This window comes from Marmota flaviventris, chromosome 18 (genome assembly GCF_047511675.1).
Source record: "Marmota flaviventris isolate mMarFla1 chromosome 18, mMarFla1.hap1, whole genome shotgun sequence".
NCBI lineage: Eukaryota > Metazoa > Chordata > Mammalia > Rodentia > Sciuridae > Marmota > Marmota flaviventris.
In genome coordinates this window covers 5,410,213-5,435,275 of record NC_092515.1, presented here as the reverse complement: position 1 = coordinate 5,435,275, position 25,063 = coordinate 5,410,213, and the positions used below count along the sequence as shown (strand labels likewise).

General features: G+C 53.1%; 2 protein-coding genes across 3 annotated transcripts; both read right to left on the bottom strand.

Moving 5' to 3' along the window:
* Positions 1–3,084: 3,084 nt before the first annotated feature.
* LOC114079257 (kallikrein-6) lies at positions 3,085–5,046 on the bottom strand. Its single transcript, XM_027920465.2, has 3 exons — positions 4,923–5,046; positions 3,676–3,812; positions 3,085–3,237 (listed from the first exon to the last, which is right to left on the bottom strand). Exons 1-3 carry the CDS (start codon positions 5,044–5,046, stop codon positions 3,085–3,087), a joined length of 414 nt encoding a protein of 137 aa, XP_027776266.2.
* A 13,557-nt stretch (positions 5,047–18,603) lies between these two features.
* Klk7 (kallikrein related peptidase 7) lies at positions 18,604–21,821 on the bottom strand. 2 transcript variants are annotated; one of them, XM_027920462.2, is made up of 5 exons: positions 21,749–21,821; positions 21,243–21,406; positions 20,892–21,135; positions 20,040–20,176; positions 18,604–18,759 (listed from the first exon to the last, which is right to left on the bottom strand). In XM_027920462.2, the coding sequence occupies exons 1-5, from the start codon at positions 21,819–21,821 to the stop codon at positions 18,604–18,606; spliced, it is 774 nt and encodes a 257-aa protein (XP_027776263.1). The 2 variants fall into 2 exon arrangements, with proteins under 2 accessions (XP_027776263.1, XP_027776264.1); XM_027920463.2 differs by having other exon boundaries at positions 20,892–21,139; positions 21,247–21,406.
* Between the last annotated feature and the right edge of the window lie 3,242 nt (positions 21,822–25,063).

Sequence of the window (25,063 nt, the reverse complement as noted above, 5' to 3'; positions counted from 1 at the left end):
GTAAGGCTATCCCTATAGAAAGAAAAACTCTCTTAGACAAAAAGAAAAGTATCTTAAATGCCAAATGCAAGAGGTTCTGCTTCAAAATAATTCATGCAAAGGGGTGGGCTTTAAAGGCTTCTCCACTTGATTCTAACACATACCAGCATTAAAAGAAAACTCAAGTGTAGAAGAGCAGTTAGGAGCCCACCCCATGGCAACAGTCCCTTGGCATCTAAATGCTGGCCTGGCCACCACCAGTTGTGAAACTTTGGCTGCACCACGGACCCTCTCTGTGCCTTGGTTTCCCCAACTGTAAATGGGAATGATAACGTGTGGGAGACCAACCTTGTACGTGACTGAGTCACACTCCCCGGCTGGGTGCTGAGGCGCTCAGTCGCAGAGATGTGGCAGAGCTTTCCCCACCCTTCTTGGGTGCGAGGGTCGGTGTCTCGTGCATGGGTGTGTCTTGCTACAGCCCCATGGGTGAAGCTACGCTCACCTGTTCCTTTGTAATAGAACCCCTTGCCCTGTTTAGGATAGAATCTTCCATGGAAGTGCCTTGTGTGTGTCCCCTCCTCTTACTGTGCCCTTGGGTGTGGCCTACCCAGGTGTCAGTCAACCTGCTGACAGTGGACATCATGAAGATAGACTCAGCCCCTGAAACCTGACCCCTTGCCTCATTTGAATAGCTTCTCCTCAGTAAAAGGGGTCAGTGCGTGCTCTCTCTGTCTCTTTCTGTGGACCCTTAAGGTCAGAGAAGCCGTCACAGCGACCCCAGAGAAAAAGGTATTTGTGTCTCTTGTGTGGTTATTTCGTGCAGCCCAGTTAGCCCAGTTTAACTGGAGTGACCCCTGAGCCTTTTAGTTGCGAACCGAAACCCAGCAATAACGGTACCTTAGAACAGTGTCTGGCACGGCTTCTTATTGTGGGAGATGGTCGGTATTCTCATTATCCATTAAGGAAGAAGCTTCCCTCTCCATTAACTGAGGTTAACTTTGTGCCACGACACTCGGCTGAATCAGGTCACTCCAGGTGAATTGGGCTGGCTACTAAATAACCACACAGAGACAGAAATACCTTTTTTGGGGTTTTGTGACGGCTCCTCGACCTCAGCTTCCACAAAGGAGGCAAGAGAGGCAGGCGAAAAGAGAGACCACGCCTGACACCATCCTATTTATTGAGGGGAAGGCATTTGAGAAAGTTCAACCCAAATAAGGCAAGGGACTGGGTTTCAGGGGGTTGCTTGGTGATGTCTTGTGATTGACAGCTTGGAAATTCACATGCATCTCAGGGGCTGTGTGGGGATCATAGGCAGAGCGAGCAAGAAGGACACATAGGTCGCAGAGCCCAGTCAGAGCAGCAGTGTCAGTCAGTCAGTCCCCTCCTGTGCTCAAAGGTGCATAGCCCACACACCCAGCCCATTGCTGGTGTGACAACTGTGTTCTGGGCAGTCATCGAGTGGGTTTCTCCTGGTGACCCTGGGAGTTACTATTCATAACTCTTAGTGGGCGTCAGGGGTGGGTGGAGGTGGCTGGGGCCATGCCCAGGGCTTCCTGTTCCATCTGCTCACTGGAGTTAGCACTTTCATTTGGCCCCTGGATGAAATGTCATGGTTCTTTGGTTCATGCGTGTGCGTGTGTCTCTGTGTGCGTGTGTGTGTGTGTGTGTGTGCGTGTGCACGCATGTGTAGTGGTGGGGATGGGACCCAGGGTCTCATGCATGATAGGCAAGCACTCTACCACGGAGCCACACCCCCGGCCCTTTTTATTTTATCCTGAGACCCTGCTAAGTTGCCCAGGCAGGCCTTGAACTTGTGATTTTCCTGCCTCTGTCACCCGAGTAGCTGGGATTATAGGTGTGTGTGTGTGCCACTATGCCTGACTGGTTCTTTGAGTCTTAAGGCAAAGATCTTAAAGTCTTTCTAAGACCCAGGTCTGCCCTTGTCTTTCTCCTCTGAGCCCTCAGCATCAAGTCCAAGTTCTTCTGCTGACACTCAACGGCATCCTCTTCCACTGACCTTCATTTCCCGCCATGTCACCCACTTCCACCTCAAGCCCCAGCCTCCACCATTGCAGTTCTCTTATGAAGCCCCCATGCACCCTACCTTCTACTTGTGGCAAACTCACATCCAGTCTCCGTTCTCCAGCCCTGCCAGTCCCAGCCCCAGCTCAGCCTCATCCTCTCTCCCTGCACCATTATCCCAACTCCTCCCTGCCCCCTGGCTCCAGTCTCTCCCCTCAGATCCATCCTGCATATGGCCCCAGTGCTGCTCTTGCTCATAACACTTCTATGGCTCCCCATTACCCTTAGGGAAAGTCCCAGCTTCTCAAGCTGGTGTCTGAGGTCCTTTGAGATCTGGCCTCTGCCATCCTCTCCCATGTTACCCTCCACCACTCCCACTCACACACAGTGGTCTCCTAACCCTCTCTCATCCCTCTTTTGCTGCTACAAGGGGAGCTTAGGAGAGACAGAGCCATCCCTGAGGGCTAATGCAAGGTGGATGAGTCAAGGGTAGCTTCCTGGAGGGGCTGAAATGAAATTGGAGTGTAAAGGAAAAATGAGAAAATCTGGGCTTCCAAGAGGCAGATGTGGAATAAAAGCGAAAAGCACCTTAGTAATAAAATTCATCCTTTATTGGGCGCATGCCGGGCCAGGCACTGTTATATGTATTTCACGTGCTTGTAACTTCACATCGTCCCAGTAGCCCCATCCCATGAGGAATATACTGTTTAATGTACTCTGTAAAGGAAGGTACTGCCCGAGGATAGCAAACTGGCCCTCCAGCTCAGTATCTGCCAGTATTGGACCAGCATTCTGTCTGCAGGAAGGACAAGCCCAGGCAGGGAGAGTGGCCTAGAGGGGTCTGGGTTCTCTTAGTAGTGGGGGAAGACTGCAGCCCTGTCCTTGCTCTCCCACCCCAGTGGAGCAAGGGAGGAGCTGGGGTCAAATCAGGGAGGATTTGTGCTCTTGCATCATTGCTTTATGAAGCGTCAAGGGTCACAACCAGGCAGGTGCGGAAGGAAGGCAAGGTCAGGGGAAGAGAAATTCTGGAGCCAGCCAGTAGGGTCATAGGTCAAGAGTCGGGGATATCACATGTCAGGGTCATTTGGCTTGAATGGTTTTCCGGATCCAGTGGGTATATCTGCAGACGTCGGTGTAGACTCCTGGCTTCTCCTTTGATCCACATGGGACGTTACCCCATGACACAAGGCCTCGAAGGCGGTTTCCACATACCAGCGGACCCCCAGAATCACCCTGTGGGAAAGAGGGAGAAAGTCAGGTGCAGCAACCTGGAAGGGGGGGACGGACAGACAAGGCTCACATGGAGCAGAGTTAGAGGTACTCAGAGATGGAATGGATGACTCAGGGAGAGAGAAAGACAGAGACGCCCGCGGGGTCACCCGGCTCCAGAGCATGGTCATTTCCAAGCAGAGCTCCCGATGGGCGCCCTGTGTGAGGCAGAGCGGCTCCGTGCACCACCTGCCTCCTTCGTGTGTCTTCTCTGGTCTGGATCCGTCCTTCTCTCTGCATTTCCTGCTTCTGACGACTATCTTAATGGCTGCCTGTCCCAGCTCCCTCCCAGCCCATCTCTCAGGCTCCCTACAGTTCTGTTTTGGTCTCTCTTCTTGTCTCTGGCTGTGTGTTTGTGTCTCCGTCCTCGGCTGTGGAACTGGCAGGTCGCGGTGGCCTCACCTGGCAGGAATCCTTCCCGTACTTCTCGTCGCCTGCGCACACCATGTTGGGGGTGATCTGGCCAGGATAGGCCCGCTCGCACTCCTCGGGCGGCACCAGGTGGATGTATGCACACTGGATGGTGTCGGGGAAGTCGCCTGCCACGAGAGAGGGCGGGCTTGCTGGACGCCCCTCCCCGTCCTCCCCAGCATCCCTCCACAGTGTAAGGCCACCTGTTGGTCGCATTTCCCATTGTTTCCCTCTCCTGTGTGCCTCTCTGGCTTAGAACCAGTTCCATCGTCCCCGCCTCCTGATTGGTCGCTTTCCCCATCATCCTCACCTGCCATTGGCCCACCGTCCCAGGTGCCATCTCTGCCCACATCTCTTTCCCTACAGGCTTTCCCTTTTCTCTCCTCCACTTGTCTCCCTTCCTCCCATCCCCCACTCAGCAGTTCCAGTTGGTTGGACTCTAGGACTTTCTTCCTGTCTCATCTCCCTCCTGAGCATTCACCTGTCCTTCATCAGCCCTTCTTGCCTATTTGTTCATCCGATTAGTCGCCACCTGACCGTTGGTCCTGCCCTTCCCCATTGGCTCTCCCTTCTTATTGGCTCTTCATCCCCTGGTCCACAGCCCTCATTGGTCCTTTCCTTTTGACCCCACCCTTCTCCATTGCCTCTCAATTCCTATTGGCTCTTCATCAGGGAATCTGCCTTGTTCATTGGTGTTTCACTCCCAGACCCCCCTCCGTGGTTCCCACTGATCCATTGAACCTGTGCTTCCTCTGATCCTTCCTCTAATGACTCCTCTCAACCACTGGCCTTTTCCCATTTGACCCCTTTCCCACCAGCTGTCTCTACTCTGTTTGCATTTGGAATTCACATAACAGACTCCTCTGTTGATCGATCCCTCTTCTTCTATTAGTTCCTCCTCCATTTATCCATTCTTGCCCATAAGTGCATCTTGGGGACCGTTGGCCACCTTCCTGATTAGAATATTCCTACTGGTCAACCCTTGTCACTAACCCTTCCTTTTCCGGCCCATCTTTTCCATGCTGTTCATCCACTGGTCTACTTTCCCCATTGGCTGTTCACCCACCTGCCCAGCTCCTAAGGATCCCTCTCAAGGTGGTGCGCCCAGCAGACCTCACCATTAACCCATCTTCCCATGGCCCTTCATCTTCTGACCCACCTTCATTTTTGACCATTCACCCTTTGCTCACCTCCCCCATCGCCATTGGCCTGTTCCCCTGTCACCTCCCCTCACTAACCATCTGCGGTCTTGCCCCAGCCCAGGATGTGGCAGCTGGTGTGGTTGGCCAAGCAGTTCTTCTCCAGCGGCAGGGGCTGGATCCATTCAGAGAGTTTGACTGGGTATTCCAGACGCAGCAGCATGATGTCCTGGTCATGGGTGGCAGCGTTGTAGCCAGGGTGGGCCACAGCCCGGACGACAGGGCTCTGCTCCTGTGAGTTCTCCCTTTGCCGGAGGTTGTGCTTCCCCAGGTAGACTTGAAGCTTTCTGCAAGGGAAGCAGGCTGGGTCTTACCGGGGCCCATGGGCTGCGTCTGAAGCTGGGGAATCATGACTCACCTGCTCTGCTCCTCCCACAGCCTTCCAGAATACCCTGGGGGCTATCCGTGACTGTCTATTTCCTGCCCCATATCCAAGCTGTCCAGAGGCCCATTTGGCTGTGTGAGTTATATCCAGCCACTCACCTCCACCATTGCTACCATCTTGGTTTGAGCTGTCGTCTCTTACCTGGACTACCGCAGTGGCCTGCTTACTGCCTTTGTCTCTCTACAGTCCACCCTCCACAAAGCAGCCAGAGGGTTCTAACAAGGAAAGTCAGTCCTCTTGTGCTCACACCCCTCCTGCAACTCCCCGCTCAATCAGAGTGAAGGCTAAAGTTCTCTCCATGGTACAGACAGCATCTCCTCCTTCTCTCCCCCTCCTCCTCTTCCATCCACACTGGCTTCCCCTGAACACAACAGGGTTCCTCCCACCCCAGGGCCTTTGCAAGAGCTGCTTCTTGTGCCAGCAAGACGGGTATCTGCCTGGCTCTCTCCCTCAGCTCCTTCAAGTGTCACCTTCTCAGTAAAGCTTTCCCTCTGCCCAGTGAAAATGCAAATATCCAGCCCTGCTTTCCTTTTCACCAGAGAACCTGTCGCCGTCACCCGCCCACTGTGCATTTATTGCTAAATATTCTCTACTGCGTCTCCTCCTCCTGTAGCACTGCCGTCCAATACAGCTTGCTGCCATGATGTCATGTTCTCCACCTACGCTGTCCAGCACAGTGGCCACCAGCCGCATGTGGATATCGAGAGCTCAAAATGTGCCTTTTTTCCCATTCATTTTTATTTAGTTAGCCCCTGGGGGCTGCTGGCCATGGTGTTTGTTAGCTGGTGAGGCCCTAGGAGGTCAGCCCAGAGACTTTATTCTGTTCAGATACAGGATCCCCAGGGCTTCAACCAGCATCTGGTACGTGATACGTGTTTGATAGATATTTTTGAAACAAATCAAAGAATTCCTCCCTTGCTCAAAAGTCTCCCACTGCCCTCAGAAAAAAGTCCAAGCTGCTCAGCCTGGCCTTGGAGACCCCCTGGGATCCGCCTGCTCACCTCCCGCCCTTCTCTCCCACCACCTCCTGCCCTCCAGTGAACTAGTCACTCTTAGAAGATCCAAGATTGTTGGATCTTCAGGGGCCTCATTTTGGCATTTCCTGGACCTCCAACGCTCTTTCCCCTTCTTCCTTTGGCTACCAGTTCTCCTATTTTATGCCTCAGCTTGAATCACATCTCATGGAAAGTCTTTCCTGATTTCTCCCATCAAAAGTAGGAGCCCTGTTTTTTCCTTCTTTAGCCTTACGGTAATTATCTTGGATTTTGAAGATGTGTTTCTTAAAGATCTGACTTGCTACTTCTTTCTGCCCTGATGTGTCCCTGGCTGAAGCTCTACCACCAACTCAAATCTGGCACTTTGTGGTATTCTTAGTCACTGTGCACCAAATGAGTGGATGGTGATGTTGGGGGTGACCCCGGGTCTCCCTGGGGGCCTTGGAGTTCCTGACTCTGCATGATTCTGCATCCCCCACACAGGGAGTCCTGACAATTGGTTTCCAAATACCCGAATTGTCATTTACTACTCATCTGAGCTCAGTTTCCTCATCTACTACTGCAGGGATTCCAGGACATGGGTGTAAACTGTGTTCTTCACTGTGTGATTTAACCCTGGTCTGCATTTAGCACTGAACGCGACAGCATCTGGAATCTAACTGGTGATCCTGAGGTCCTGGGCTGAGCCCCGGGCCCTCTGTGCTTCCCTGTCTAGAACTGCTCTTTGGATGATCCTGTCCAGTCCCATGTCTTTAAATACGATGTGTTTGTGGATGGAGCCTTAATTTTACCTACTCCTCTGAGTGCTCCCCTGAGTTTCAAGGGCCCACCTAGTGTCTCTGCTTAAACACCTTCAGGTAGCTCAAACTCACCTCAGCTGTAAGGAAATGTCTGATGTCCCCTCCCCATGACAGGACTCCCAGTTGTTCAGGGCAAGCACCTGGAGATCAGCCCTGCCTCCTCTCTCTCTGGTCCTTTGCTATCATGTCCTTGGTCTTAAAATACCTCCCAATTTCCCTCCATCCTCACTGCTACCTCCCTGGTCCAAGTCACCATCTCATGTCCCCAGGCGACAACAACAGCCCCCACTTGGGGCTCCCTTAATCTCCTCTTGCCCTGTCCTCTTTCACATGGCTAGGTGCTCCCCCAAATGTAAACCTCACTCTATTGAGTCCCACTGTAGTTAAGAGTTAAACCCCAACCCCCCAGCATGTCCTTCAGGGCCCATTAGAAGGCAAGTTCATGAGAGGAGCAATTCTGCCAGGCTTCCTGCCCCGGCACTGCTTGGTACAGTCAGTCCTCTGATCTGCGGATGCCACATCCACGGAGTCGACCAACCTTAGACTGTGGAAGAAAACTATCTATACTGATCATGTACAGACTCTTTCTTTCTTGTCATTATTTCCTAAACAGCACAGTGGAACCACTATTTGCATAGCATTGACACTGTTTTAGGGATTAGCTGGGTGCAGTGGCTCAGCCTGTAATCCCAGTGGCTTGGGAGGCTGAGGCAGGGGGATTGTTGAGTTCAAAGCCAGCCTCAGAAACTCATGGAGGCCCTAAGCAAGATCCTGTCTCAAAATAAAAAATAAAAAGGGCTGGGGATGTGGCCCAGTGGTTAAGTGTCCCTAGGTTCAATCCCCATCACTAAAACAAAACAAAACATTGTCTCAGGAATTATAAGTAATCTAAAAAGTATTTAGGAGGATGTCCATAGGTTATATGCAAATACCACGTCATTCAATATTCAATATACCATTCTTGAGCACCTGAGAGTTATGCTGTCCTTATGGGATCCTGGAACCAACCCCTGAGAATTCCCAAGGATAATCAGTACTCCTTTAAGTACTATCTGGATGAACTTAGTCATGTGGGGGGCAGGGGGTTGTGCAGGGGCAGGTGGAGGCTTGGGTCTGCCTCCTCCTAAGCCTATGAGACACCTGAAGGTCTAATTGCTTCAGCTCATTCTGCAGCGCACAGACTCACGGTTTTTTGCAGTGGGCAGCTGTGAGGACCCACTGCGGGTGAATGAGGACCCCACCACAGAGCAGGTGGCCCGAGGTGTAGAGGGCAGCTTGGTAGGGGTGAGATGTCTTCTCACAGGGTCCACCATGGACCAACTTATTCTGCTCCTCTGCCCAGGCTGAGGGAGAAAGGGTCTGGGTCAGAGAGGAATCTGGGCATGCCCACCAGGCAGACCCACCAAGGTGACCCCAGTCAAGGCCATCGCCACTCCCCACCCAAACCCAGCCCTGTGTCCATCTTCCTCCTCACCTTCTCCACCGCCCACTCCTTCCCCATCTCTGTGCCCATCCTCAAAGCCAAACTCATCCCTAAACTCTACCTCCAACCCCCGATCCGGTCCTCCCCACCCCTTCTCCCCTCCTCACCCCATTCTTAACTCTTTCTCATTTTGAAGGCACCCCCCCCCCCGCCATGCCTTGGCACATCCCACCCTGCCGACTTCTTCCCCATGGACGGCAGACTCCACCACCAGCCTCCCCCATCTAGGTTTCTTTCCTCCCACCTGCAGCCACGAGGGTGAGCGCCACCATCAGTGTCTTCTTCAAGTCCATTCCTGGGGGAGAGGCCAGCGGTGCCTTAGTGCCCCAGCCTCCCCCTCATCCTCTCCTTCCTCTCCGCCTGCTCTGCTCCCCTGACCGTGACCTAGCCTTTCCCTCTGGCCTCCTGATCTTCTTTCCCCAAACCCATGCCTTCCCTCTGAGGGTCCCGTGAAGGCAGGTGCCAAAGAGAATCCACAGCCACGTCTCCTGGGCCCGAGGCTCAAAGATTCTGAGTCGTGCTTTCTGCCTCTGCAAGCTCTAGATCACCCCTTGGAGGCAGGAGTTCAGCCAGAGGGTCCCTGACCTTCTTCCCAGCTGTGGGACTTCCCCTCTGCACCTTTGTTCTTTGCCGACCTTGTCACTCACCCCCACATCTGTAGGTTCTTACCTGCGGGTGGCCTGGGTTCTCCTAGCCACAGGTTTCTTGGGTAGGAGGAAAGGACAGCAGCTTATCACTCACGCAGACAGAGAGGCCAGGCCCGGAGAGTCCGGGAGCCCCTGGCAGAGAAATAGGGAGAGAAGACTCACAGAGCAGAACCGGTGTCTCCGAATCAGACACACAGGGAGCAGGTAGGGACGTGGGTGCTGCAGGGGCTGTGCACAGGACCTGCCTGGCTCCCTGGCCTCCTGGGAAGAGGCTGGGTCTGTCCCCAGACGCTCCCTGATACTTCCTTTTAACCCCTGTCTCCCCACGTCCTGGAGCCTAAAGGCTGACCCCACCCTTTTCCTCCTTACCCAGGCCACCCACAAGCATTCCTTCTGCCCCACACCTCGGCTCCTGGTGACCCCCTGACCCAGCTGTCAGGAAGGGAGTACTGATCCCAGAGTGCACTGGGGGTCTGGGCCCCAGGTCTGAGGGAGGAGGCTGGGCCTGGACCCCGGGTCTGAGGGAGGAGGCTGGGCCTGGACCCCGGGTCTGAGGGAGGAGGCTGGGCCTGGACCCCGGGTCTGAGGGAGGAGGCTGGGCCTGGACCCCGGGTCTGAGGGAGGAGGCTGGGCCTGGACCCCGGGTCTGAGGGAGGAGGCTGGGCCTGGACCCCGGGTCTGAGGGAGGAGGCTGGGCCTGGACCCTGGGCCTGAGGGAGGAGGCTGGGCCTGGACCCTGGGTCTGCGGGAGGAGGGCTGGGAATCAGGACTCTCAGGTCTGAGGGAGGAGGGCTGGAGTCTGGAGAGCAAGGTAAAGTGGAGTTTTTTCTCCTTCTTTTTAGACTTCTGAGTTTTTGAGAAGCTGACTGAGGACCCAAATGCCAGCCTCCCAGATAATCAAATGGAGGCCCGGCCTCAGGAGTCCCCCACCCTGTCTGTGAACTTCTGAGACCTGCAACCCTCACTCCTGGGTGGGGAGCACTGAGGCCCTGCACCAGCTGCCTGGGTTCAGTGGGGTTGGGGTGACTCACCTGCCCAGAAGTCCCTCTGTGGGTGCTGACGACCTCTGTGTCCCAGGAGAGTGTGAGCAGCCAGCAGTGAGAAAGGGTGTGTCCGCTCGCTGGCCCTGGCCCCTGGCGAGGGCTGGGGAGCAGGCCCAGGCACTGTGGGGAAAGGGCCCCAAACAATCCGGCTTTGTCCGCCCTGTACCCAGTGCCACGCTCCCAGCAGCTCCGTTTCTCAACCTCTTTCCAGGCAGGCGGGTGGGAGGCTGTGTCAATGGCTTTCCTTTGTCCCTGTCTGATTGGCAGTCGGGCCAGGTCCTTGACTGCCCACCTGGTCCTGCCTGGGTGTTTCAGCTCTCTGGATCCTCCTGGCTCCGCTCCTCTAAGTCTGGCCACCTTTGGGGTCTCTGGCTCCATCTCTCCCCCGGCCGTGGTCAGGTGTCTCCATGTCTGTCTCTCTTCTCCCTCTCTGCTTTGTGTCTCTCTGACCTTTGCCTCTTTCTTGCTTTCTCTGCATCCCCCCCCTCCCCGCCTTGGCCGTAACTTCCTGCTTGTTTTCTGCGGGTACCTGCAGGTTTCCTGGGAAGCGTGTGCCCATGGAGTTGGTCTCGGGGCTGCAGCGGTGGGAAGCTGGCAGGGCCCCGGAGCAGCTGAGGGCTCACTGGTGAGATGAGGGCACTCAGGGAGGGACACAGAGGAGAGGGAAGCAGGGATGCAGATGACTCGGGAGCCACAGGGTTTGGTGAGAAGTGGGGTAGCAGGAGGCTACGCAGGGATCTGGGAGAATTTGGGGAGGTACCTTTGAACTTGGGTCTGGAAACTGGAGGCAGGTGCTAGTCAAGGACAGAGGGTGTGGCCCCTCAGGTGACCTCGTTTTCCTTGCACTATATCTAACTGTCACCCTAGATCGCTCAGCTCCTATCACCTTCACACAAGGTCCAAACTGGCATTCAGGATCCTCTCTGGACCCTTCACACCTGGTCCCACCTGCACTTAGCATCTTCTTCTTGGGACCTAACCACAGTCCTTGGAGCTGTAACCCTGTCCCCCTGTCTCCTCTCTGTGTGGGCTCACCTCCCCTCTGGCCCCATGTTCCTGGCTCCTCTCAAATCAGACCCCCCACCATCCAGGGGCTCCTGGTCTCTGCTTCCCCTGCTGGGCCCCAGAGGGTCTCTGTGCCCTGATTCTGATCCCTGCTTCTCACCTCCCTGCCGTGGTTCCCCACACCTCATAGGACAGTCTCAGTTCTTGACCTGGTATTTGAGAAACTTCAGCATCCAGAGAAGCATTAATCAAGACGCACATAATGCCCCCCAACGCTTACGGTTTCTAGTAGTCACATTTCTTTAAAAACTGGAACGAAGGCTGGGGTGCAGCTGGGGGTAGAGCACTTGCCTAGCATGCTAGCCCCAGGGTTCCATCCTGAGCACCCCCAATAGTAAAAGTAAAAAAATAAATAAAAAGAAAAAGAAGTAAGATCTTCTGTGTTCTCACCACACACACACAATAAGAATCAACATGTGAGGCCGTGTGTGTGTGTCAAATAGCTGGATTTCGCCCTCCCACAAGGTACACATGACTTTTATCAAGACCTCATGTTTTACAATATAAGTATGCCCAACTTTTACTTGTCCATTTAAAAATTTAAGAAGGAAAAAAGTAAAAAGAAACAGGAATTCATTCTAATACTCATTTAACTCAAGGTGTTAAAAATTAACATCTTAGAGAAATGCAAATCAAAACTAAGATTTCATCTCACTCCAGTCAGAATGATAGCTATTAAGAATGCAAACAACAATAAGTGTTGGCGAGGATATGCGGGAAAAGGTACACTCATACATTACTGGTGGGACTGCAAATTGGTGCAGCCAATCTGGAAAGCAGTATGGAGACTCCTTGGGAAACTGGGAATGGAACCACCATTTGACCCAGCTATCCCTCTCCTCGGTCTATACCCAAAGGACTTAAAAACAGCATACTACAGGGACACAGCCACATCAATGTTTATAGCAGCACAATTCACAATAGTTAAACTGTGGAACCAACCTAGATGCCTTTAGTAGATGAATGGATAAAGAAAATGTGGCATATATACACAATGGACTCAGCAATTAAAAAAAATAAAATCATGGCATTTGCAGGTAAATGGATGGAGTTGGAGAAGATAATGCTAAGTAAAGTTAGCCAATCCCCAAAAACCAAATGCTGAATGTTTTCTCTGATATAAGGAGGCTGATTCATAGCGGGGCTGGGATGGGGAGCATGGAGGATTAGACGAACTCTAGATAGGGCAAAGGGGGGGGAGGGAGGGGGATGGGGGTGACAAAAATGGTGGAATAAGATGGTCATCATTGCCCTAAGTACATGTATGAAGACATGAATGGTATGACTCTACTTTGTGTACAACCAGAGACATGAAAAATTGTGCTCTATATGTGTAATATGAAGTGTAATGCATTCTGCTGTCATAGATAACAAATTAGAATAAAAATTATCATTGGCACATGAAATTACAGTAAGAAAATCAGCACAGGGATCTTTGGGTACCCCCTGCTTGGACTCTGCCATCTTTGACATGTCAGCTCCTCTCAGGGACACTCACCATACCTAGGGCCATCGAAAGCCAGGGTGGCTGGGGGCAGCTGAGGGTGGCGGGGGGTCATGGGGAGGCCGGGGGGACCGGGGGGCTGAGGGCAGCCGTGCCTCCCATGTTGCCTGGCGTGCGCTGCCCACCTCTCTGCGCTCCACCCCCCAGGGGTCCTAGCAGCGCGTGCCCCTGACCTTGGCCTCCACTCTGCTGGGCCCTCTTAGAGGCTCTCACCACATTTTCCAGGCAACAACCACTTGTTCTTCCGGCCTTTCCTGGGCCTCACCTCTTCCTTCCCTGAACACCAGTCACCTCCACCTGCTGCCGTCATTAGTCACTCTCTCATGTGGTTCCCACAGCCTGTGCCTCCTTCCAGTCACCCTGGACCAGGGCCATCTGAATCAATGTCCCTGACCCCCACGGGACTTCAGGCTCTTGGGGACAGGCCTGGGGCTGACTCACTGCTGGGTCCCACGTACCTGCACAGGACCTGGCCCAGAGGAAGCCTTAGGAAATGTTGGCCTAATGACTAAAAGACTTTGTTACGCCCACTTCTGTTTTACAGATTGGAAAACTGAGGCTCAGAGAGGGGAAGTTCATTGCTCAATGTCAAACAGTCAGGAAGAGGTGGAGTCTGAATTGGAACTTGACCTCCAACACGGTGGTGAACAGGGCCCATCTCTTGGCATCCCCTTGGTGGTCAGCCTTGGGGAGTGGAGGAACTTCTAAGAGAGACCCAAGCCTCCAACTCTAGCCACTTGACAGTGACTGTCATGGTCTTGCTGTCCCCCCAGCCATCCTGTTTATTCATTGGATATTTGTCTCCAAAGTGACTTGCTCTGCAGAGGTCTAGGTCTTCAATAAATTACTTTTTAAAAAAATTTTATATTTGACAGTGGAATGCATTACAATTCTTATTACACATATAGAGCATAATTTTTCATCTCTCTGGATCTCTGGTTGTATACACAGTATATTCACACCAATTCGTGTCTTCATGCTGCACTTTGGATAATAATGATCATCACATTCCATCATCATTAATAACCCCATGCCCCCTCCCTTCTCCTCCCACCCCTCTGCCCTATCTAGAGTTTGTCTATTCCTCCCATGCTCCCTCCTCCATCCCACTATGAATCAACATCCTTATATCAAAGAAAACATTCATCATTCAATGCATGAATGGATTTAAAAATGTGCCATATGAACACACTGGAATATTACTCAGCAATAAAAGAGAATAAAACCATGGCATTTACAGATAAATTACTTTAAAAATCTTTTTTTTTTGTAGTTGTAAAAATGGACAGAATGCCTTTATTTGTTTATTTTCATATGGTGCTGAAGATCCAACCCAGCGCCTCACAGGTGTGAGGCAGGTTCTCTACCACTGAGCTACAGCCCCACCCTGATAAATTACTTTTTTATAAAGAAAGTTCATAAGAGAATGAGCAGGAAAAATACCAGGAGTCGTAAATAATAAAATCTAACACCTATTGAAGGCTTATTCAGTGTCAATGTTCCAGAATTTTCTACATATTAACTTATTTAGTCTTCATCACAACCCTGTGAGGCAGGTACTCTTTCTCCCAGTTCAAGGGTGAAGGAGAAGCTAGGCACAGTGGTGCTCACCTGTAATCCCAGCAGCTCTGGAAGCTGAAGCAGGAGGATCTAACGTTCAAAGCCAGCCTCAATTACAAATTGGTGCAGCCACTATGGAAAGCAGTATAGAGGTACCTCAGAAAACTTGGAATGGATCCACCATTTGACCCAGCTACCCCACTCCTTAGTTTATACCCAAAGGACTTAAAATCAGCATGCTATAGGGACGCAGCCACATCAATGTTTATAGCAGCTCAATTCACAATAGCTGAACTATGGAACCAACCTAGATGCCCTTCAACAAATGAATGGATAAAGAAAATGTGGTACATATACACAATGGAATATCACTCAGCCTTAAAGAAATTATGGCATTTGCAGGTAAATGGATGGAACTGGTGAAGTTCATGCTAAGTGAAATAAGCCAGTCCCTCAAAACCAAAGGCCTATTGTTCTCTCTGATAAATGGATGCTGATCCATAGTGGGGGAGTGTTGGGAGTCCCCCCCCCAAAGACTAACTTCCCCATCCCCCAAGAAGAGCCTTCCAATGGTGAGCCCTGCTGGTTCACATGATCCTGCCGTCCAATGGTGAGCCTTGCTGGCTCACATGATCCTTACCCACCAATCAGACTAGCCCTGCTGGCTCACATGATCCTTACCCACCAATCAGAAAGCACCCCAGGCAACTGTCAAACCATTCAACCATTAAACTGTCATAACTGTCAAACCGTCCCTGGCTCTATAAATATGCAGAGCTATTCCTCAATAAATGGGCATTTTCTCCGACCGCAAGCCTTGAACGTTCTTTCAGGGAGAGGGTTAGGGAAAAATAAAGGAACTTGGGTTTGTGCAGAGGGGAGTGAGGGGAGGGGTGAGACTGTGGGGGAGGGAAGGACAGTAGAGTGGGACAGACATTATTACCCCTATACATGTATGATCACACTACTGGGGTGGCTCTGCACCATGGACAGCCAGAGGAATGAGAAGGTGTGCTCCATTTGTGTGCAATGGGTCAAAATGCATTCTACTGTAAAATTAATTAATTAATTATTTTTTTAAAAAGCCAGCCTCAGCAAGGGCAAGGCACTAAGCAACTCAGTGAGACCCTGTTTCTAAATAAAATACAAAATAGGGCTGGGGGTGTGGCTCAGTGGTTTGAATGCCCCTGAGTTCAATCCCCAGGACCCCCTCCCCCCCACACACATAAAAAAGGCTGAAGGAGAGGGACAGTGAAGTGATGCAGAAAGGGTGATCAGCTGGGGTGGGCTGCAGCCACGTGGTGTACGCACGACACCCTGGGTTCCATCCCAGCATTGCACACACACACACACACACACACAAATAGCTGGGATTTAAATCCAAGAAGCCAGGTCTTGGAAGCTGCTGCTTTTGACTACTATATTATACTGTCTGTTAAAAAAAAATGATGTTATTATTTTTTAAAAAATCAAAATGAGGAGCTGGGGTGGTGGCTCAGCAGTAGAGTACTTGCCTAGCATGTGTGAGGCCCTGGGTTCGATCCTCAGCACCACATTAAAAAAAATAACTAAATAAAATAAAGCTATAAAAATATATATTTAAGGGGTTGGGGATATAGCTCAGTTGGTAGAGTGCTTGCCTTGCATGCACAAGGCCCTGGGTTAGATCCCCAGCACCAAACAAACAAACAAAAATATCTTTAAAAAAATATTCAGCTGGGCTCAGTGGCGCATGCTTGTAATCCCAGTAGTTTGGGAGGCTGAGACAGGAGGATCGCGAGTTCAAAGCCAGCCTCAGCAATGGCAAGGGGCTAAGCAACTCAGTGAGACCCTGTCTCTAAATAAAATACAAATATGGGATGGGGATGTGGCTCAGTGGTGGAATGCCCTTGAGTTCAACCCCTGGTAACAATAACAACAACAACAACAAACCCAAAAAACAAAACCAATTTAACATGAGCACCATCGCCAATCTTTGCAAACCAGCCCACCTACAGATTGCCCATGGAAGCAGAGGACCAGAGGCCTCCAGGCCAATTCAGTGCAGCAGTTTTTTTTTTTAAATATATTTTAGATGTGTGTTGATTTGGAGTGGATGCAGGAGAGAGAAGGAAAATGGCTGAGCTTTGTGGGGTTGAGTGAATAAAATCCCTTCACATTCCTTAAATTCAACACAGGCCCCAAGACAGAGGGAACTGAGGAGCTGAGGTCTGAGAAGAGAGCTGGGGTCTGAGCTCCTGGGTCTGAGGGAGGAGGCTGGGCCTGGACCCTGGGTCTGAGGGAGGAGGCTGGGCCTGGACCCTGGGTCTGAGGGAGGAGGCTGGGGCTGGACCCCGGGTCTGAGGGAGGAGGCTGGGCCTGGACCCCGGGTCTGAGGGAGGAGGCTGGGCCTGCCCCCCTGGGTCTGAGGGAGGAGGCTGGGCCTGGACCCCGGGTCTGAGGGAGGAGGCTGGGCCTGGACCCCGGGTCTGAGGGAGGAGGCTGGGCCTGGACCCCGGGTCTGAGGGAGGAGGCTGGGCCTGGACCCCGGGTCTGAGGGAGGAGGCTGGGCCTGGACCCCGGGTCTGAGGGAGGAGGCTGGGGCTGGACCCCGGGTCTGAGGGAGGAGGCTGGGCCTGGACCCCGGGTCTGAGGGAGGAGGCTGGGCCTGGACCCTGGGTCTGAGGGAGGAGGCTGGGCCTGGACCCTGGGTCTGAGGGAGGAGGCTGGGCCTGGACCCTGGGTCTGAGGGAGGAGGCTGGGCCTGGCTTCCTGGTCTGAGGGAGGAGGCTGGGCCTGGACCCTGGGTCTGAGGGAGGAGGCTGGGCCTGGCTTCCTGGTCTGAGGGAGGAGGCCTGCCTCTTGTGAGCCTCCTCTCTGCAGAGGATTGGTGGTGGCAATCCCTCGGTATGACAGGCTTAGGGGGATCAGGAGAGTCTCAGGGAGGTGAGATGAGTGGGAAGACCTGGGGAATGTTGGTGGGGAGGAAATTCTGGGAGAGAAACAGGAAGGACAGGTAGGAGAAGCAGCTCCTGAGCTGGAGAGATCCCTCTGTCAGCAGCGTCTGAGGTGTGACTGCCCAGAGTTGTCCAAGGGCAAGTGGCTAGGAGGCCACCTGCCTCTGAGTCACAGGAGACTCCCCTGCCCCTTCGAGAGCCCCTTCCCCATCTTTGTGGAGCAGGAGCCCACTCACCACCTCCTTCCTCTGGCACCTGGACACGGGTTGCTGATGTGGGCAGGCCTCTGGGGCTCCCCTTGTCCTGTTACCTGCCACCCACCCCTTTCTCCCTCCTGTGTGTGGCTCAGGAGATGCTCAGAGCATTTTCACATCCTGCTACCTGATGTAGTGGGCAGCTCCTCTCCTCCTTCTTTCCACCCTTTCTATCTCCCACTTTACAAATGAGAAAACTGAGACCCCCGAAATGGAGAGAAATGATGACCAGGTGTGGAGGAGAGACCAGGCTCAAAGTCAGACACAGTTTCCTAGAGTCTCCTTCCTCAAGGAGTCCTCCCTGGCAACCTTAGGACTTTGGAGCTTTCTCAACCCTATTTTTCAGGCTATGAATATGCACATCCATAAAGGAGTCAAACACCACCTGCAGGTTGGCACATGTCCTTCCAGGTTTTATTCCGTGAACATTTCATTTTACATATATTCTACATGGTTAGGATCACATAATTTTTTTTTTGTGGTTTTCTTTCATTTAACATCATATAGTGTAAACATTCTTGCATGACACAATTCTGCCTGAGTATTATTTTTAATAACTTCGTAACCTCCTTGGACAACCTGACCCAATGTCTAGACAAGCCATTCCTTTGGAACGTATTCAATGTTTCCATGATTTTGCCACAATACATAATGTGGTGATGGATTCAAACCTCATTGATGTTTTTTTAAATTTTGGTACTTTCTCCCTAGAATTGGAGCTACTGGGTCAAATGCACTAAGTGAGGTTTTCAATTCATGTTGCCAAACCACCTTCCAGAAAGATTGTACAAATTTACTGCTCCAGCGTTTGAGAGTGTTGGTCTCACTGCGTTTTCCACAGCACGGAGGGTTTTTATTTTATTTTCTTACTTCTTTGGGTTTTAGAGCCTTGCTATTTTGACAGGTTTATAAACATGGTGTATTGTGGAGGTTTTATTATGTCTTTAAGGAAAGAAAGTCAGATATGACTTTACAGGTCATCCACGTCCTTATCTCCGCAAGCTTTCTGTTCAGAGCACACGGTGATGTATTCACTCTTGGTGTTGCATTAGCGATACCTTTTCATGGTCTCTTTTATCCAACTGGTAAACTTGCAGACTTGGGTGTAGACACCTGGGTCATTGGGTTGGCCACAAGGGAAAGTTCCCCAGGACACTATACCTTGCAGGGTACCTTTGCACACCAATGGTCCTCCTGAGTCACCCTGGAGGGAATAAAGGAGGGGAAATGGATTAGCTTTGGATTCAGAGCAAAGCCCCCTAGAGGCCTAACTCAGTCTTCTACACCAGCTCACGGTCTTTGTCTTGCCAGACCATTGGCTTCCACTCTGGCCAATGAGAAGAGACTCATCTCTGTGAACCAATGGGAGAGCAGGAATTAGTACCCTAGCAGAATGGACAGACCAGGTCCTGTGAAGACATTGGTTTGAGCCTGGCCAACGCAGCCAATCTCAGGAAGGGGGCGGGGCTCCCAAGGATGCGTAGGCCATTAATTTTCCCACACAAGGTGTTTGATAAGGACTTGTTCCAAGCCAGTGGGCAGAGGAGCATTTCTTCAGTGGAATGATGTATGACCCCTCCTGCATGAAGTGGGCCAGGGAATTCCAGGACAGCAACAGGGGAGCTTTAAACCAAGCGTGGGACCCTCTGAGTGTGAGACTCAGGGTCCTTACACAGCTTGTGCATTCACGAAGCCAGCCTTCAACAGAGGAGGGAAGGATGCCCACTCTGTCCAGAACATGCTCTCGTCCTTCCTTGTCCCTAATGACACTGTTCTACCTCCCCTAGAGCTGAAAGGGAGGAAACATGGGCAGGTGGGGACCAAGCCTGCCCAACACAGAGACAACAAAGAGAAAGAATGAAGTTGGGCATAAAGAGAGAGATGTGGGGAAACGTTCAGAGACAGAGGGTGGTGACAACAGATGAGGAAGAGGGGACCGGATCAGGACAAGGGTCAGGCAAGTGAGGAATTAGCATCAGGCATAAAATCTCAGTAATCACAGTAAATAATGCTTTAAGATAATACTTTCAAGATCAAATGTAAATCAAAAAACTACCACCTGGATGACACAATAGCAAATTTTAAATAATAACAGCATCAGTCCCAGGCTGTGCTGAACCAAGCTGGTGCCTGAAGCAAAAGGATATTCAATAAAACAAATCCACTTTTCATTTAAAATTGTGACACTCTGTTCATTGTGGGCTTTTTGCATGAATAATATTAAAAATGTGTTGCTTAGAATATGATTTATCTTAATCACTGAGTTTTTGGTGCCTGAGGCTGCTGAGTGGCCCCACCCATCTTTTTCAGTCCCATTGAACTCTGCACATGCCCAGGGTCACAGCAGTCCCTGGGTGGGTCCTGCCCCTGACCTGGCAGAGAGAGGGGTAGAGAGAGCTGAGGAGGCCAGGCCTGCAGAGACGGCAAGGGCAGGTTCAGAGCTGAGAGGAGGCAGGCAGGGCGGCGGCTGGAGGGGGTGCTCACGTTGCAGGTGTTGGTCTTGGAGTCAGGGACACCAGCACACAGCATGGTTTTCCCCAGGAGGTCCTTGTAAACCTTCTTGCAGTCCTTGGAGGAGATGAGCTGCACATCACTGCACATGAGCGCTGCTGGAAAGGTCACTGCAGGGAAGGGGACAGTGTCAGTCAGAGGCGTGGGTGCCCGGGCTGCTGGTGCTGATGGGGAGAGGATGGGGCCAGAGTACCCATAGGGCCAAGGCCAGGCTCCCAGATCTGAGGGAGGAGGGCTGAGCCTGGACCCCTGGGTCTGAGGGAGGAGGCTGGGGCTGGACCCTGGGTCTGAGGGAGGAGGCTGGGCCTGGACCCTGGGTCTGAGGGAGGAGGCTGGGCCTGGACCCTGGGTCTGAGGGAGGAGGGCTGGGCCTATGCCCCTGGGTCTGAGGGAAGAGGCTGGGCTTGGACCCCTGGGTCTGAGGGAGGAGGCTGGGGCTGGACCCTGGGTCTGAGGGAGGAGGCTGGGCCTGGACCCTGGGTCTGAGGGAGGAGGGCTGGGCCTATGCCCCTGGGTCTGAGGGAAGAGGCTGGGCTTGGACCCCTGGGTCTGAGGGAGGAGGCTGGGGCTGGACCCTGGGTCTGAGGGAGGAGGCTGGGGCTGGACCCTGGGTCTGAGGGAGGAGGCTGGGGCTGGACCCTGGGTCTGAGGGAGGAGGGCTGAGCCTGGACCCCTGGGTCTGAGGGAGGAGGCTGGGGCTGGACCCCTGGGCCTGAGGGGGGAGGCTGGGCCTCGACCCTGGGTCTGAGGGAGGAGGCTGGGGCTGGACCCTGGGTCTGAGGGAGGAGGGCTGGGCCTGGGCTCCTGTCCCTGAGGCAGCCTCACCATCAGGGCTGGTGGTGGTGCCCCAGCCAGAGACAGTACATGTGGTGCCCGGGGGTTCGCAGCTGGAGGGCAGGTCGACCTTCTTCACTTTTGACGACAGCCTGGCCGGGCTGTTTAGCCTCACAAGCATGAGGTCGTTCGCGTGGGTCTTGGTGGAGTAGCCAGGGTGTCGGAATGACTTTGAGGCCCTGATCTTCTGGGCACTCTTGTCCCCCAGCCGATCACTGCCCAAGTGCACGTTGTACTCACTGGGAGAAGGAAGTGACATTCAGAGACTGACAGAGGGAAAGGGACAGGGACCCAGAGAGGGGTGGAGGCCTGGCAGCTCCCCCGCTGGCCGCGCCTGGCCACCTGCCTCATCCTGCAGTGGGCGGCGGTGAGCACCCAGCGCTCGTCGAGCAGCACGCCCCCGCAGTGCAGCTGGCTGTTCTTGAGCAGGGCCACCTGCCACGGGTGGGAGCCTCTTTCACACGGGAAGCCATCGATGATCTTGTCCCCACTCTTGTCACCCTGATCTGAGGAGAAACGTGGAGACACGTGCGTGAACGGCAGCAGAGCGGGGGCGGGGCAGCCGCCGGGACGCAGGGCGGGATGCAGACGCCAGGGAAACGCACCGCGGATGGAGGACATCCTCAAAGCCCGCGGGAGCGGCTCATCCCAGGCCGAGAGGATGGAGAGACGCTGACGGGAGGAGACAGGGCCCTGGGCAGGCAGGGGCCCCTGGAGTTGGGAGGAAGCCGCAGAGAAGGGGCACAAAGCCAGGCAGCCCCCCAGGGGAGGAAGATGCCCCGGAGGAGGGGGCGCCGACCCAGGGATTGCTTGGAGAGCTTCAGGGGGGATGCGGGGAAGGGCCTCACCGTCTTGTCCAGCAGTTCCCAGGGCTAAGGACAGCAGTAGAATTAGCAAGGACGGGAGAAGGGATCCCTCCATGGTGCCTCTCAGGGACTGCCAGATGAGGACTGGCCCCTGCTGGATCTGAGAAGGGGAGAGAGTTCAGGACATAGGAGTTCAGCTCAACCCTAACCCTCAGGCCCAGGAGTCCAGCCTCCTCCCTCAAACACAGGAGTCCAGATCCAGCCCTCCTGCCTCAGACCCAGGGGTCCAGGCCCAGCCTCCTCCCTCAGACCCAGGGGTCCAGGCCCAGCCTCCTGCCTCAGACCCAGGGAACCAGGACCAACCCTCCTCCCTCAGACCCAGGGGTCCAGGCCCAGCCTCCTCCCTCAGACCCAGGGTCCAGGCCCAGCCCCTTCCCTCAGACCCAGGATCCAGGCCCAGCCTCCTCCCTCAGACCCGGGGTCCAGGCCCAGCCTCCTCCCTCAGACCCAGGGGTCCAGGCCCAGCCTCCTCCCTCAGACCCAGGGTCCAGGCCCAGCCTCCTCCCTCAGACCCAGAGGCCCAGGGCCCACTATCCTCCCTCAGGCATCCCTCATACCCAGGGGTCCAGTCCCAGCCTCCTCCCTCAGACCCAGAAGTCCAGGTCCCCTGGCCCTTACAGGCTCAGGTATGCAGGCTCCCATCCCTCTCCCACCCTGTGAACCTGTAAGTGGGAATCCTCAGTCTCTTTCCAAGTTGCAGGCCTCCAGCCCCACGGCACCTGGAGTCAGCCGGTCTGGCCAGCATTACTGCCTCGCCCCCACACAACCTCCTTGATAAGGTCCCTTCTCACCTTTGGAAGGTTGATCTGATCTCAGCTCTGGCCTCTGTTGGGAGCCAAGTGTCTGCAGCCCTCTGCAGGGCTGTCCTCTTATACCACCCCCACCCCCTGTGCCCGCCCCCAGTGCCCTGGGGTGCAGGCAGAGCCGGCTGCAGGACACCTTCTTCCTGTGTTCAGTTAGGGTTATCTGGAATCCCTGGGGCAGCCAAGTAATTGATACCACACTGCTTCCCCACCCTCCTTCCCGCAGCCAGGCTGGGCGGCACCCAGCTAGCTCACCCCCACATATTCGGGCCCCACCACCCCTGCTGGTTGCTCACTGGGAGGGCCCAGGTGCAGGGCCTGAGGAGCAGGAGAGGAGCAGGATTCAAGAGAGGCAAGGCACAGCCGCTGGCCCTGTCCTGGGTCCTCCTCTGGGGTCATTCCCTTGCCCTCACCTGCTCTCAGGGTGGCCTGGGCCCTCCACCCTATGGCTGAGGAGCCTGTGGGAACCCGGACAGGCCAGATCCCAGTCTTACCTTTTTTTTTTTTTTAACTTTACAAAATATTGTGAACAGTTGTCCCTGCTGGTCCCTTTAGATCCTTTCCCCTTTCTTTGCAATGTTGTATGATATTCCATACTATGGCTTTAGTATTGTGGCTTATGTACTCTGCTTCACCTTGAAGTTCGCTTGCGGAGTTTTGAATGTAATAATGAGGAGTAAATTGGTTTCTTCATCTTTGCTAGTTGCATTCATCCTTCAAATGTCTACCGTGTGCCAGAAACTACTCTGGGTACTGGGGCCATGACAAGACAGGTTTCTGCCTTCATGGGGACTGCCTGCTTGGTTGACTTGGAGACCCAAAAATAAACACATGGAAATAAATAAGCTCATGAAATACAGAGTTTGTTAAGTGGTGGTGACTGCCATGGAGAGAGACTGACATGTGATGTAGTTCTAGCCAATGAGGAGTGAGGGGGAGACCCTGGCATTTCTGAGAAAGCAGGGAAGAGGGTGAAAGAATTATGGGTTCCCTCTGCCCTCCAGGATTCTGGGCTCTCATATTAGGAAAGATGTTTCAAAAGGCTCCTGGTGAAGGTGGCATGTGCACTTGAAGGAGGTGATGGAGGAATCCATGCGGTCACTTGGGGGTGGAGAGTTCTGGGGAGAGTGAATGGGCAGGTGTGTTAGACAAGCAGCGGGCGCAGAAGGCCACGCAGCTGGAGCTGGGTGGGGAGAGAGCTGACAACTAGGCAGAAATAGAACAGGACTCTGGTGGCGGGGACCTTGAAGGCCAGACTCAAACGGGAACCATTTTCAGATTATTTCTTCAACACGATAGAATTGATCTCAATTTCTAGGTCAGATTCAAAAAGTGATCCAGTCTTCAACCCTGAGCCCAGACCTGCTCTCAATTTGACGCCCCCCCTCCACCTTTGACCTGTGTTCCAACTGTGACAGGTATTATGTCTATCCAGGCTTTTATTCCTTCTGCAAACTCTGATTTTCTTTGAATAACCTTTTTTTGGGGGGTACTGGAGATGTGCCCCCCTTTTTAAATTTTTTTTTGAGACAGGTTTTCACTAAGTTGCACAGGGCCTCACTAAGTTGGCTTTGAACTTGCAATCGTCCTGTCTCAGCCTCCCAAATCACTGGGATGACAGGCGTGAGCCAACACACCTGGCTTTTTGGATAACCTTTTATCCTCATCATGGCCATAATCCTGGAGGATCCAAGTATGGAAACCACATGATGCTTGCTGCTGATTGGTTTAAAATTGATATGTGATATGGTCTTAGCCAATAAGGAGTGAGAAGACCCCCCCCAACTTTTTTGAGAAAGATGTCCTAATTTTCCCAAAGACAACACTGGAAGTTTCTTTATTTACCCATGGTGTCTCTTCTGAATGCAGATTCTGGAACTGCGTGAGCGGACCAGGAGGAGAAGTGGGCAGAGGATTAAGCCAAAACACTGCCGGAGCCCACAGGTCATCGGCTGGGTCTTCCATGCCATCGCTGGGGTGGCAGTCCGCCAGCTGTGCAGCCCCATCATCACATGGCTTTTCCAGGCTTCCTGTGGGGGTCCAAGTCCTTTGGTCCTTGTAGTCAAGTTCATCCTTACTGACACCTCAGTGTTCCTGTAAATCCCAACTCAGATACGAGATCTTGAGCCGGAGCCATGAAGCCAAATCCAGTGCCCATTTGAATCCCTATCTGGAAGCCACTGTAGTCACCAAACCCAACCCTTCCTCCAGCCTTCTTCCCCTGTCCACAGAGGCCCTGTCCTTCACGCACTTAACAACACGTAACAGGCAGAGCTGTGCCAGGCGGGGTAGGTGCTGAGTACTGTGGGGCAGGTCACTCCGAAAACACACCAAGTCCCCGTTTTGTCCAAATTGAAGAGTCTTTATTGTTGGACCGGCAGAGACTGCTTCCTACAGGACCAAGTTATCTCTGCAGGAAGACAGCCTCGAGCCTCAACATTTTAGGATATTTAAAGGCAAAAACCGCAAAACCCACATTCAGGTTGACATAGCA